This window comes from Bombus vosnesenskii, unplaced genomic scaffold (assembly GCF_011952255.1).
Source record: "Bombus vosnesenskii isolate JDL3184/JDL3185 unplaced genomic scaffold, Bvos_JDL3184-5_v1.1 scf7180000013340, whole genome shotgun sequence".
NCBI lineage: Eukaryota > Metazoa > Arthropoda > Insecta > Hymenoptera > Apidae > Bombus > Bombus vosnesenskii.
This window is the reverse complement of record NW_022882977.1, coordinates 858989-874853: the sequence shown is the minus strand read 5'-3', so window position 1 is coordinate 874853 and position 15865 is coordinate 858989. Positions and strand designations below refer to the sequence as shown.

The 15865-nt window shown below is 43.0% G+C and overlaps 1 protein-coding gene across 3 annotated transcripts in view; it reads right to left on the bottom strand.

Annotated features, from left to right (window-relative positions):
* LOC117236237 (potassium voltage-gated channel protein Shaker) overlaps window positions 1–15450 on the bottom strand; it is a 187797-nt gene extending 172347 nt beyond the window's left edge. For 2 of the 3 annotated variants that reach the window (XM_033498999.1, XM_033499000.1), the window contains exon 1: window positions 14381–15450. In XM_033498999.1, coding sequence (XP_033354890.1) covers window positions 14381–14550 — 170 coding nt within the window. In that variant the 5' untranslated portion in view covers window positions 14551–15450. The remainder of the gene's footprint in view (window positions 1–14380) is intronic. The other variant, XM_033498996.1, reaches the window with a different exon arrangement.
* Between the last annotated feature and the right edge of the window lie 415 nt (window positions 15451–15865).

Genomic DNA, 15865 nt, shown 5'->3' with positions numbered 1-15865 from the left:
ATGTTCGCGGAAAAATACAGCGTGGCAGGCCCCATAAATCACGCCGACTTTCGGCACCAGACGACTATTCATAGTTGATCCGAGCGTGTGTAGGACCGTGCCTTTGTTGGCTCTGTAGCTCGCGTGATCTATAAATACATCGCATATAGGCACGAAACGTCGCGTCGCGTCGAAAAAACTTTCGCATTTCCACGCCGGCCGTGTTTTACGTCGGCCCATCTAACGGCCTTTTCCTCGCAAGAGCATCGTACGCGATTCGATACGCTCGAAGGGAAACAAATTCATTGGTTAGCCATGCGACAGGCTATTTCTTGGAACGCGCCCGGTGTCGCTTAACTACCTTCCAGCTTTCAGACCTGAATTGAATACTTTTTACGATATTTTTCCATTACGTATTCGTTGCTTATGAATGAATACGATGGTCATTCAAGATACATATGTGGTGGCACTCGACCACGGAACTTTGCAACGGCTTCGCGACACAAAGCGCTATACCTTTAAAGCGTAAGGTCGATATGCCTAATGGTACCATCGATATCCCTACGGTTTTTTCGCCGAATATTCGGAGGAATGCATACTGTGGCAGACATCTGATAAACGCGTGCGTAGTAGGGATATCGAAAAAAATCCGCTTGGTTTCGAACAAAAGATTCATTCTGCGCCGAGCTGCGAAGTGCGAAAGGTTTAGCGTCATAGCGAAGCGAACACAATTCAAGATACGTGATTCTTAACACTAGAACTACCACACCAGTCAAATTGACTGGTTTTACAATTTTACTTTAAAATTCCTACCTCGTGTTATATTTTTCCCCCGCAATGGTGTAATGACTTTCGCAACGATAACTAAAAGAATGATATAATGAATTTTATTTCGTTCTTTATGTACTCAAACTGAAAATAATTTTGTATCGAGGCTACTTGTACCAATACCAGTCGAAATGACTGGTACTTGTCAAAGTGTAGAAGAGTTCTGCAATCTGTTTATCGAAGGCCAATTAACCAGTTTCCTCGTTTTCTACAATTTGCCACACGTTTTTCAAATTTTTACCGCGTATCATTCGATACGACGATATCAGTTATCAGGAAAGTTCCGGATCGATCGCTAGATCGCTGGATGATAACACTAGAAATATCACACCAGTCAAAATGACTGGTTCTACAATTTTATAAATGTGTCAACCCTCGCTTAGGGACCATACTACGTAACATGGAATTGCTTCTGTAAGAAAGTAATAAATCAGTAATATTTATTACGTATTTTTTAAAAAAGATAAGTCATTTTGACTGGTTTTGGTAGAAATAGCTTCGTGTTAACTATCGGTAGTTCTAGTGTTAACTCTTGATAGTTAATCGTTAATCGTTAATCGTTAATTGTTGATCGTTAATTGTTGATTGTAAATTGTTGATTGTTAATAGTTTAATAAACCTTTTTCGTTGAACGAGAGTATTTCTTGTGGACACTTCCACCAACCACCTCACATACAACCGATGTTTCTTCGACCAGTCGCGGAGAGACGCGATTGCGAGGAAGCGTGCCAACGGGAGTCGTAAATCCCCGTTACGATGAGACAATCGACGACACGATTTGACCGATCCCCTATTTCGATTAGGATAATAGAGGTAGTTTAATGAGTAGAATGCTTGATTAACAGTTCAAAGATATTAGGTCATCCCATAAGTTCGTGCCGTTTTTCGAGCGGTTATATATGTTATCTTTTTTAAACACCTATGAATCGTTGTCCTAGGTATTTTCAGAACATTTCACATCTCTTGAACTGTCGAACTTCATGATCTTTCAACAAGATCCCGAATTTTATCTTCGTCTGTCTGAGAAGGACGCCCGCAGCGTTCCTCGTCTTCTAAACAGAAATTCCCAGCTCTAAAACGTTGGAACTACTTCCTACAGGTGCGAGATGAAAGCGCATTTTCTCCGTAAACAGCACATATGTTTTTCGTGGCAATTGTTACAGAACTTCCTTTCCGAAATTCATATAACACGAGATGTCGAAAATGGATACGCATTTCACTCGTGATTTTTTACTGTTAGAAGTCACTCTGTTCGCTATATTACGATCTTATACTCACGAAAATCTGCTCTAGCCTGTTCTCGATCAGCTAAGCTCAAGTGCATTGGTCCCTTATCGCCGTATGTTTATAAATCGACACATGAAATGTATACACAAAAGTCGGCACGAACTTATGGGATGACCTAATATTATACAGGGTGGTTGGTAACTGGTGGTACAAGCGCAAAGGGGGTGATTCTACGCGAAAGAAGAAGTCGAAAATATAGAATAAAAATTTGTTTTCTAATTTTCCCATCGAGATAACGATCTACGGTAAGATCCGTTATAACGAGACGCGATAAAGTGCACGCGTACCGAGCGAAAATTCAAAGTCGATTTTCTCGAAAACAAAGCCTCGAACGAAAAATTGTTATTCTATATTTTCGACTTCTTTTTTCGCGTAGAATCACCCCCTTTCCGCTTGTACCACCAGTTACCAACCACCCTGTATATTTCCAACAACTTTGTAAAGAAGATAGTTACGCTGGTGCGTAGATAGCAAAATAGGTGACTGATCTAAGAGTGGAAACCTGGTAAAGAGATATTGACTGTTCTAAAAATGATGAACCAGTGAAGTTCGGTGGCGATACTGTCGCAAAGGAAAACTATTATTCGATGGTGATCGCCCCATCACTGGAATCCCGGGAAAACCTACGTTTCCACAATTTTTACCTGATGGAGCAATAACCATAAGGAAACTCTTGACTCGAAGATGTTTTATGCCAATTAACGGCCTTAACAGTAAATCAAAAAGCCTTCCTTAGGATTATTACGCTCCACTTAATTCTATGTGCACAGCTGGTGGCCGCCTCGAACGTAAAGAGTCACCGACCTTGAGGTGTGTTACGACCGTTCGCGGAGAGACGCGGTCGCTAGGAAAACGCGTCAGCGAGAGGCGTAAATTCTCGCTACGATTCGGTTAATCGACGCCGCGAAATAGTCCTGTTTCGGTTAAGATAACAGAGGTGGTTCAATGAATGTAACACTGTATAGTAAGTTATATATCACCGTTTATTCTAACAACTTGTAAAGAAGACAGTTACGCTGGTGCGTACGTATAAGATGAGTGAGTGACTGATCTACGGGTGTATTCCCGGTCAAAGGATGTTGACTGTTCGGAGGATGGAAAATCAGTGCTGTTCGGAGATGATGTTATAGCGTAGGAAAGCTAAGGATGGGTGTGTCTAGCGCACGGGACCATCGGATTTGTTGGTGACGATTTTGGCTAAGAGAGCGAGGGAAATAGGCTTCGTTGTTGATTGGTTAAACGAAGGTTGGTGGACTAGGAAGGGTCTTAGCCGTCCTCGATAGAAAGTGGTTAGTAGGAGGAAAGTTGCATGGTACGTTAGAAAAACTAACTTTCCCTTGTCAAGCCGTAGTAGGCAATGGTCTTTACAAATGATTCGGAAAACAGATGTTTGTTCAGTTTGAAGGACCTCGACTAGAAAATTCCTGAGATTTATGGAAGATACTTGAGACTATTGAGAGTACGCAGTAAGTATCCGAAGACGTCTAGTTGCCATCTTGCCCGCGGTGTGTGACCTGGTCTAGGTAGAGTGTTACGCGACGTAACAAGGTGAAATATTCGATTCGATTAAGAGGGATATGGTGTAACGCATAATTTCTATAACGAAGCTGGCGGCTTAAATAAATGTATTTGACTCGTCTGGAACGCGAACCTGGAAAATAGTCCGGGTATTGGTGAGTGTTCGACACGCGAGTAGAAAGAACAATGAAAGCAACGCTGCCTCGGCTTCTTCCATTATCATTTATTTCCCTTAACACCAATGTATCGGACGTGCTCGATCAAATTGACCGCAAGCCATTGATTCTTACTCCCTCCACCGGCTCTTCACCTATACAGGTATCGTGTTGGCAGATAATATCGAGAAAGCTCGTCGATCAAAGTTCCTACGACGAAGAACGACGGAGTTTCGTCGAAGGTGCGAAAACGGAACGCCGCGGTATAATATAAAACTAAGTAAGCTACGAGCGACAGATAAGAATCGCAGCAGATACCAAGTATGCAAATGTCGTGGCGAAGGAAACACCAGCTAGAAAGATATTGCATCCGTTTAAACTGGCTACCATTTTTGATACCTCTTATCATCGATAAGGGTGAAACAAAGCCGAGAATCGTTCGATCCTTGAGATCATCTTCGGCCGCAAAGATGCTCCTCGGGCGAACAAAAGGCGGATCGTAATCGCCGATTTTACGTTCTCCGCCGATGGTCGTTTTCAGCAAATAACCTTCTCTTTCTCTTCGGACGCAACGCACGCCGATTTAACCAACGAGGCGATCGGCATCTCTTCAACGATCGCGCTACCAGCGATTTTCTATTCGGCTACGTTCGTAGATATTCGGCGTCTCGTTGCCAAGATTCAATCGGAGTATCGAAATGGGACGTCTGGACGAAAATCTCTTGGATGGATTTCGCAGCTATGGGAACTAGGAAAATCTATTTTGCACAGGTGGGCGAAAATTTCCGATTTACGTCCGGCAAACATGTACTTGCCGCGATGTACGTGGATGTATCGTTCTGGAAGGTTAGAGAGGGGCAGAAGGTGGAGGATAAAGAGAGAAATCGGAGGGAATATCCGCGAAGAGTTTGTTCTATTATTTAAATCGCTACAAACAAGCGCACGAGAATTCTCGAGGCAGGGAAAACAGTCCTCGCCGATTCTTTCGTCGAGGTATAAATTCCTACGAGGAAATAAAGCTCGCTGGCCTTTCCTCGCTCGAAAACCTTTTCTCGCGGAAATTTCAAGTTTATTTTTGCAAAGTAACCAACCGTGCGAATAAACCGCAAACTACCATCTTATGTTTACCAAGCCCCGATGATTCCACGATAAAGCTGTTCGAGTATTATTCAAAATAGTCGAAAACTCGTCCATTAAAAGAGTTAGACTTATATTTCAACGGAATGGTAGAAACCAATTAGACACACGTGCTATATTTCGCGATAACTGATACAACTATCGTGTGGGACAAGATCGCTGGAAATATTAATATCGTTCATTTTTCACGAGCAATACGAGCAATATACGAGATAGCAACGGGGAATTAAAGCACAGGCGATGTATCTGCGCTGCTAAAATACCTGCACCACGAAGATAAAATGTAAGAGGTTTCTCAAAGAAGCGATTAGAGTACCTGATCTTTAGTTCAAGAGCTTTTAGGTTCGAATCTCGTACGAGCTCTTTAATTCGTCTCTGGGAATTAATATTCTAACGTTCCTGGAAGGATCGATCGTCGATAAAAAAAAAAGTGAAATTGTGAAAAATTCTTAGACGATTCTCAGCTAACTTTAATATCTGGTGAATCTGGTAAAAAAATATATGCTTCGTTTCTATAATCGAAAGTGACTATTAAATCGACCGTTTCTTGGACGAGCGAGTGGTATTTAAAATGTTCGACAAATTCTGCAAATGCAGACTGTTTCTCGCGATATTAGTCTGGACGCAATTGGTCCGTAAACGAAACATTAGTTGCACGTATCAATCGTATGGGACATCGAATTATGTACAGGCATTCGTGCAAGGGAGCAGCAATTCGCGATACCAGAAATGAACGAGCTATTCGGTGCGATCACAAGGCGGTAGTTAATTCGGTTAATTTAAGGAAGATTTATGGAAACCTGGCTGCGCGCAGGAAACAGAAGATCGACATCTGTTGCTAACGAATGACCGAATCGCTAACGAATGGCTCCGATACTCGATACAACTTCGTACAGGAGCAACTCGTCGATCGATGTTACGATCAATGAGTAGCCTGCTTTCCGTGTTAGATTCATAATGCATTTAACAAACGATAAACAAAATCTTCCTGGCTATTTTAAATATTAAATCCGTTGTCGTTAATGGCGTACGATACGCATCGAAGAAAATAGGTAAATTTCGACGTGTCAAAACGGATCGTAGTTATTAATTACAAACTTTGTTGCTAGTATGAGTTAGTTAGAGAAGTGTGTACGACCAAGTGGTTGGTATAATAACTAGTCGTGCAATTCTCTATAAAGTGGCATGGTTAATAATGCCACAAGCCATAAGAGACCTATTCCTTTATTAACGTCTACCTTGAATTCGTAGATTCATCGATTTCCCTTTTTCTCTTAATTTTCCTATCGAGGGATTTGATCATTTTTCGAATAGCGAGACTTGTAGATAAGAAAGAAATACACGCTGGCATGGAATCGTCTGGAATAAGTAACCCGTTTCTAAAGTCGAAAAATGAATTTAACTAGGGCAAATAATTCTGACCTTCTCGCCGATGAAGTATCCCGAATCCGACAAACTTGGCCACAAACTCTTGGCCGAGAACGACATAAACGCGCTGACAAAAGCAGAATTATTAGTCGCAAGAACGAGATACGGGTAGAAAAGGAACGAATTTAAGATATAACCAACGAAACGTAACAAAGCGGTACGTAACAGAGATAATAAAAGAAATTTTTGGCACAGCGTGACGCAGCAAATCCCAATCGAGTTGCCTGGGAATAGATTTAGTTGGCACGCGTAACGCCATGTAAAATGTGACCGTGGGCCGAACAGGAAGCAAAAACAGGGTCAGGCCAAGCGAAGTTTGGCCGTTCGTCAGACTTACCAGGGCCACCGCGTCACCGTTAAAAACCTCCCATATCGAATACGATCGCCGCTAAGTGCGCCGACAAAAAGCGTAAGACTTTACGAACGTCAGTCGATTAATTTGTTAATAAAATTAATGCTGCCGCTTGGGAACAGATTGCCGCTTTCGTAGAACGAAAAACCATCTACCGGACGAAAGCGTCGATGCTACGGAACGCCGTAATAGAAAGAAGCAGCACGTTCCAGTTCCGCTTGTGCGGTTTTACTTTCTGTGCTGCTGGCATACGCAGATTGCTGTATCGCGTATTCATGGCCCATTAATCCCTTTACGGTCAACATGTTGTCATGTCCGCGCGATTCACCCTGGCTCCACTCGGCTGTTTTTTTTTTTTATACTAAACCGCGACTTCAGCAATCTGTTGAAACTTATATTAGCGAAAAATTAGCGCGATCGTCAGCAACTATATCTTGCCATATCGCGTAAAACTGTATTTGAAAATATTAATCAGTTGCGACCTCTTCAAATGTGTCGGAAAAGGTAAACGATGACGAGTATGCTCGTCAAGCACAGGCTGTCGTAACGTGGAATTAAATTGTACCGAAATGTCCGTTTCACTTTTCAATTTTATCACTGGGTTTTACCGCAATTGCAAAATCGCAATTTAAACAGCAAATTGCAACTACTTTTTACGCATGACGAGTATACTCGTCATAACGCAAAATATTGGCGTTGCTCCGTAACGAGTATACTCGTCATAACGCAAAATATTTCACTTTCCTCATGACGAGTATACTCGTCATAACGCAAAATATTTCACTTTCTTCATGACGAGTATACTCGTCATAACGAAAAATATTTCACTTTCTTCATGACGAGTATATTCGTCATAACGAAAAATATTTCACTTTCTCCATGACGAGTATACCCGTCATAACGCAAAATATTTCACTTTCCTCATGACGAGTATACTCGTTATAACGCAAAATATTTCACTTTCATCCTGACGAGTATACTCGTCATAACGCTAAATATTGCCGTCTTTTCATGACGAGTATATTCGTCAGAAACAGTTAATAACTGGGTAATGGTTAACGCGTTAAGAAGCGATGCTCCTGAATTACGTTAGATTAATGAGAAAAAGTACGTATCGTTTGGCTAAATCGATCGGGAAAACGAGCAATGTGACGAGCAAACAGTGTCGTAATTAGAAATACAATTATAGCGTGACAGTATACCATAGAATCGACGAGTGTATCCCGGTGGGCTATTACTTCCTGCTGGCACGATGGATTCGAGGTAATCCTCCAGTTTCGCGATTCTCGGTGAAATATTTAAACGACGACGTAACTTGTGCCACGGGACTAGGATTAGTAGGATAAATATAGCCTTAAAGCGAGTGAAAGTTACAAAGACGAGCCATATCGTTGATAACCTTCAATGACAATGCACCTCGACCACCGGCTATCCTATCGTTGACTTCAATCCACAAACAATACACAAAGCTATTACGAGTTAGCCGTAATACAACTGGCTTTTATTTGCGTCTACAGTATCCATGTAAATATATTTAGAGTTAGAAATCGTGCTGTTACACTACTGAAAGATCTATATCTCCATACATCTACCGATATACCTGTCGTTTGTTTAAATATTAAACGTTTGCCTTATCTTGTAGCCTAACGAGATGTCTGTCTTTTGTTTCTACAACCATTATCATCTTTTGTTTTATTTCATCCTGTTATAGAAAACGAGTAGAAAATAAAAAAAAAACAGAAAAAGAAAAGAAAAAAGGGAAGATCTGATTACTCTACCAAAAGTCGAGTTTCCTCTTACATATTCTCTTACGTACGAGATAACGAAAATTTGCAATTTTCCAGCATAACCGAGCTGCTAGCCATAAGGATTAACTGAAATAAACGTCTCAAGTTTTTGAGATATCTAGTTCGGAATTAAAACTCTCGCGGTTGATTGTGCAATCTGCATCGGAAAACATTCACCGGAAAAACGAATATCGCTGGAGGGGAGTTTGCGTTGCGAAATGAGGGGAATGAAAATTCGGATTCAACTTCGGATCGCCTTCACGTCGCCACAATAAGAGAAATTTTACGCGCGATCTTCTCTCGCGTTTCAGCTAGCGATCGATTTAACAAGCAAATAGAAAATCTTCCTTCCTCGCTTGAAACCCTAGCGTTCGTCTGCATATTCGTAACGCCTCTGCCGAACGGTCTTGTATCCCGTCACTTGAATATTTTCAGCAGGGCAAGTGTGATGTCATTAAAAGAAGCGGTTCGCGTCCTGAATCGCAGCGCATCAATATCGCGTAATTAGTAACCGCGGCAGTGCATAATTAACAGCAACGAAAGGTGTTTCGTCGCGTTTGTATGTCACGAACTCTGGCTTCGCGTAAATCGAAACTGCGTTTGCCAGACAAATATTACGCAGCTCTCTGGTCCTCTTTCTCGCGTGCGACAAGATCCTCGCGAATTGTACAATTGCGCGAACTTCTCTTTCCAACGCTCGGATTGATCGCTTCTGCGACGCGATACCGATTTTCTCGATTTCGATGACCAGACGCGCGACCACGCCTGTACCCAAAGAATCCCACTTTCGCTGCGATTTATCCAGCACTCGGTCGATAACGTAGGATTTAGAGCGGGTTAATGCGTTTCTCCGAATCCGGATCGCCATCGCGATAACATTTTCGTTTACAGTTTCGAGGAGCTCGCGGATTCCAGTGGCTCGATTCATCGTGATATCGGGTCGCGACAATTATTTCCAGACGATTTTACTCGGCGTCGGCACACGATATCGGGAACGTGTAATTGGTCGAATAGAACTGTATAAACCCGGCTGCATCAAACGTGTATTTACGCGTCGCCTCTCATACGAACATTCCATCGTTATAAAACGAAATTGCTTATGTCGGTGTTGGCGTGCGTATCAAATACTTTAGTAAACAAAATTTGCCAGTCGATATCGAATTCCAATAAGGAATATCGAGTTTGTAATTAACAGACGGATCAAAATAACAGTCGAAGATGCAAGGAGGGCGCCAGGCTCGCTCTTCCCCCTTAACCTAATTCATTGATCGAGTCATTTGACCAGGATAAATCATATTCGAACATTTCTCGAATTATTAATTACGTTCATTGTCCAAACGTGAGAAAGTAATATACTGTTCCATACGACGTGTACGACAATGCACTCGTGATAGAACGATGGTTTCTTAAATCAAAAGACAGGAGAAAGGAGGAGGATATTGAAATATGTATAATTTCGTGTACTAGACTAGATTGGCCGCGTAGTAGCGACACACGTATGTGAATATGAGTGTGCGGAAGTATGTGTGTGCGCGACGTCCCGAAAAACAGATGAATATGACTGTTCCATTGGCAGTGTGGTATGAAAGATGGCGAGACAAAGAAAGAGCTGAGACGCGTACAAATTTACATCGACGAAGATCCTGGAAATCGTTTATTAAATAAATCTATAACTATTTTAATATGAATCCTAAGTGTAACCTTAGCGTTCCTTTACTTTTATTTCGGCAATTAAGATCCATAATTCTCAACAGAGAGTTTCGCGTAGATTAATATTATCTAAAGTGGTTAACGCGTAGCCTTGTTTGATAAAGGAACGAGTGAATGAATTTGTAATAACAAGATATATTGAGACAAGTATATGTACAGAGATAATGTATGCCGATTTCGAACGTAGCTACAATACCAAAAGAATATCATAGGAAGCACGTTCATACATTTCTATCAACGGATGTTACCACAAGAAGTTAACCTTCCTGTATAACTGCAGTTAAAGTGTTGAAATGGAAAACTCCATACCTTTTTTAATCCAAATTTACCAAATATCCAGCTGAACAAATTGTAAAGTACAAATTAAATAATAAAAAAAAATCTTTTCTAATGTTTAGCTTTCTTAGTCCTCGAAGCCATTGAAAATTGTTTAGCGATAAATCAATTTGAAGGGCCTCTCAGCCTCATAGTTTTTTAGGAACATGCGTTGCACAGATGATAACCATGGATAACTATGGATAACCATAGACCCATGGCTTCGAAGCTCTTTCGTAAAGTAACGCTGCCAGCCTGCGATATGAACTAGCATACACATTGTACTTAAACATAAACTTGCTCAAATATATTTTTCTATTATACATTCATCCACACATTTTCTCTCTATCTCTCTCTCCCTTTCTGTTACGAGATAAAACCTTAAGACGACGATTACAAGAAACAGCAATAACAGTCTTGTAACTGAAAACAACGTCAGTATTAAAAAGCACAATAATATGGGTCTTTGTCAGTTTTGAGTTTTCCGTTTCAACTTGAAACTTTTCCTACGGCAATTGGCCGCTACGTATCAATGCAAAGTAAATGCACGAATAATTGCACTCAGAGAATTACGGGTAACGATAGATAGGGCGTACTGACGTGTTACAATACGATAGCATAAAAATCACCACGTGTTAGTTCGCATCGAATCGGCGAATGTATAATTCGATACTCGACGCGTATTGAATTATCCGCAGGGAGAAGATATTCTCAACTGCATTGAGAGTGAAAAATCAAGTTTCTGTAGGAACGCGTAGGAATCGGTGGATCGAAGAAACTGCAATTTTCAAGCTCCTTTTAATAATAAATACGTGATAAAAGGAATTCGCGAAGAGAATTGACCGCAGTACTCGACTTGGCTAACGATACGGACAGTAAGGCGAGAGAGGAAGGTCGTACGGAAACGGGAAAGAGGATAGCGAAGCTACGGTTACTTCTTCTTTAAAGCGATATTGCTTCTTCCGGAAGATCGTACTAATCGGGAATTCCTAATTAAAGTAGGCAACTGGAGAACATATTTCCCATTTTATACATTTAAATACAGTTCGCATAGTATCGTGAAATAAACGAAGTATTCTTCTAAGCGAAATTTGATAAATATTTCCAGAACAAAGTATTAGAAAAATTAGCCAAAGCGTAGCGGATGTACAGGGTGGAATTTGCATAGGAAACGCAACTGCCACTTGCAGCAAATTCGAAAAAGGAAATTAGCTATCCTTTAATGGCCCGTCCGGAATGAGTTTACCGAGCGTACCTTAGCATCCTTACGAAACAGGTGCTAAACGAAAACAGCCAAGATTTGTATATCGTAAAATGCGAGAAGCTACTCGAACCGGTTAACGACAACCACCTTGAAGAATTATTATTAGAAAAAAATATTAGAATTCTAATCTATCGTGCGGAAAATTGCCATTTCTTCGAAACTCTAGACCAAGCGAACCTGTTATACCTCGTTGGTATTTCTCCGCGTTTAACACCAGAACTATCACACCAGTGAAATTGACTGGTTTTACAATTTTATTTTAAAATTCCTACTTCATGTTATGTTTTTTTCCGCAATGGTGCAATGACTTTCGCAACGATAACTAAAAGAATAATACAATGAATTTTATTTTCATTTTCGTGTATTCAAACTGAAAATAATTTTGTGTAGAGGCTATTTATACCAATACCAGTCAAAATGACTGGTACTTGTTAAAGTGTAAAAGGGTTTTTCTACAATTTGCCACACGTTTTTCAAATTTTTACTGCGCATCATTCGATATCAGTTATCAGGAAAATTCCGGATCGATCGCTGGATCGCTGGATGCTAACACTAGAAATACCAAACCGATCAAAATGACTGGTTCTACAATTTTATAAATGTGTCAACCCTTGTTTAGGGACTATGGACCCAGATGGATTAATAATACGAAAAATATACTGAATTGAAATGACAAATTGCTTTTTTAAGAAAGTAAATCAATAAACATAAAAATATTCTATTATTACGTATTTTTTAAAGACCAGTCATTTTCTCTGGTTTTGATAGAAATAGCTTCGTGGTAACTGTCGGTAGTTCTAGTGTTAAGGAGCATCGAGATCCGCGAGAAGAAGGTCGCGTGCTAACAATGGGTTAGTCTTTCCAAAGGACGTTCAGGTTGGAAGACGAGCCAATGCGGAACACGAGGGAAATTTTTGGCTACGACTCGGTAGACGGCCTCTGCGAATACGATCGGCGTGGACGATCGAATGGAAAGATCGGTCGCAGAGCGACGAAGTCGGAATAACAGGCTCGAAATTCAAAGAGAAAGTATTTATCAGGAAACAAGTAGGTCTGGCGCATGGAGCTGAATGGAAAAAGGGGAGGAAGCATTGTGAATGGCGGAGGAGCGATGCCTGTGTCCCTTTCCCTCCCACGTACCCCTTGCTTGTTGTTTGCTTTGGTGGCAACCTAAACCCTTGGAGAACGAAAAACAGACGAATAGAAAGAAGAAAAGAAAAGCGAAAAAGCGTAGGGGTGGTTTTTAATCGTAGCAACACTCGCTCCGGCACGCGGACTCGCTGCGCCACGATACGACGTTTACGGGCTGCGTTTGTATGCAGCAGCGGTTGCGAAAGTGGTGGAGCAGCAAGCGACGTGGCATTGTTAGAGCGGTGCCGAGGAAAACACTCGGCGTCGTTGAAAACCAGGCGAAAGAGAAACAAAGAGGCCGATGCTTGTCCGCGGATTTTTCAAAATCGACAATGGCCCGATGGGCGTATCGAGGCAGAGGACGTGGAACCATCAAAAGATCCTGCAGGAGTTTTGTCGCTCGGGCAAATAAAGCCAAAGCCATTGTACACGGTTATCAGCTTTGTTCGAGACGCTTCCGATATCGGAGATATCTTTCGCCACCCCTTCCCTGCGCGATTCACCTTTAATCTGCTGTCCGATGCCAGACCACGAGAAATATTTCCGTGCGATCAACGCGGCAGGCTACCGCCGATAAGCTACGTGCATAGAACTCTTCGTCAACGCAAAGAGCAGTGCTTTACCCTCTCGTGTGCTCTTTTTCACTTGACGGTTTCATTACACGGCTGGACCAAGCTCGGTAGCCAGCGACCAAACGTGCAATCGATATTACGAACGCGTGTGAGCAAACGGAAGAGAGATTTGCTCGAGATCGTCGTCTAAAGACGATTCTCTTGAACAAGGACGAAACATGTAGCAGGATGCTGGTTTCTTTGAATCGAACATTGCGCGGCTGTATCGACGAAAGAAGCAGAGGGTGAGAGAAGCTCGATCCCGTAGCAGATGCTGATATCGCGATTGAGTTGTAATTTATTAAATTGCCGCGACAGGCTGTGCAATCCCCGCGAGAGGAGATAAAAAGAGGCCAGTTAAACGAGTGGAAAACTAATGTTAAATTATCCGCATTTGCTTTCGATTAATCATCGCCTGATAGTAAGAAACGTCGAGGTATTCTTCTAGCCGTGAAAGCTATCACCGCGATTTTCCTCGTAATTTCGATTCTCGCTTAAAACCTTTGAGGGGAGAAAGGCCTGGAAACTACGATGGCTAATTTGGAAAACGCGATTTCCCTTCTTCCTTATAAAAATGATTAGCGCCATATGGTCGCGCTTGTGCGGAAGTAAAACGGCTGTTGAATTCGAACTCGTAAAGCGGAGTAAACCAACAAACGCAGCGCATTCGAGTACTCTCCGCTGAAAAAGTATGCTGGACTCTCGTTGAATACGAACTACCTCGGGCGAGAGCCCGCTCCATTCGGTCGTAAACTAGAGTCGGTTCTACGGCGTAAAGTTGATCGCGCGCGCTAAAAACTTGCTCTATAAAAAGGAAACTAAAAGAGGTAAGAAAAAGATAGAAGAAGAAAGAAAAGCGTAGCAGTGGTATGACTCACTGATTGAGCGTCCGGTCGTTGCTGCCAGTAGTCGCAGAGCCCTGAACACCGGAAGCGGCGGCAGCGGCAGAGCCCGAATCGTGATGCCTCCTCTCCTTGTGGACAATGCCCATTAATTTCATCCATGGATTGTTGGCCGCATGGGCGCCCATGCCGCCGCTTTGCCACATTGCGCTCGCCAGTCTCGCTCCTTCCTAAGGAGCCCTTCCTGGGCTCCGCACGATCTTCTGGCCCGGCCGAAACCACTGCTCTCTTCTGCGGCACCACTTTTTCCCACCACCACTTATCCTCCCCCCTTGTCACCTTGTTCTGCTCGCAGCACCTTTTCTCGATCCGTAGCCGATCCGATACGCCACCGCCGCGTTCAGAATTCGAGCGTTCCGCGTGCTCGTATCCGCCGCCGACAACTGCACTCGCGGCGCCACGCGCCTCAACCTCGATCTCCAGCCTCCTCTGCAAGCCGAAGAGGTCCGCGCGACCAATGTCCTCGACGGGTAGTAAATTGGAAGCAAGCTGCGCCGCTTCGCCTGCTTTGGCCTGCTGCCGCGGCGAATAACAATCGGTAAGAAGAGCGAACAGCCTTGAAATTAAGAAATCATGGTGGAAAACAACGTAGGAGAGACGCAGCCGCTGACGCGGTTGCGAGTGTACTCTAGCGAGGACGCGGTTCGCAGGGCTGCCAGGCCCTGGGTAGGTGCGAGGTGCCTTGATCGGCCCCGTAGGCTCCCTAGCCCGCCTCTCCAGCACCTCCACCATCTAATCCTTAGTTTCTTCACAAGGCTTTTTCGGCCCCGCACCACCTTTGCCCGATCCACATTCCACGAACGAAAAAGCTCGTTGCCGAACCACCTGGTCGTTTCTCTCTTCGATTGCTTCTGCTATTGGTGCAGCTTTCCTTCGACGATACCTTCCTCCGTGTTTTACTCCTTTTCTTCTCTTTTTCCACTTGCTAGCTCTCGGCTTCGCCTCGTTCCCTCTTCCCTTCCGCCTCCCTTCCTTTTCCAATCCTACGTTTCTTCGTGGCTCCGTGTCGCCTCAGGTTTTTTCTCACGTGTTTTGCCTGGCCTTCGCTGCGAACACAAACACGCTTTTTAGTTTATCCCTGCGTCCTGCTTTTCTCGAGTCTAGGCAAAGTACGTTGCAGCGAATGCAACAAAGTTTTAACCGTATCGAGTCCGACTTCTGCCTTAGTCGCGCAGCTCGTCTAACTACCAGCCGAGCCTCGCGTCGCCGAAATACACCACTTTCGAACTTTGTTTAACCATCACGCCAAATCGTTCGCCGAGGCTCGTCAAACTTCGTAACGGTCGGCAATTCAATTTTACATACCGTATGCCATCGTATCGCAATCGAAAGTCGACAAACTGCTCTTGGATCTTACGGTTTCTGCAGAGAACACGAGACAAACCCGAGAGGCGAGGAGAACGAAGAGCGAAACAAGACGCCGAACCCGCACTCGATTCCATGAATTTTCATCAGTCGAGA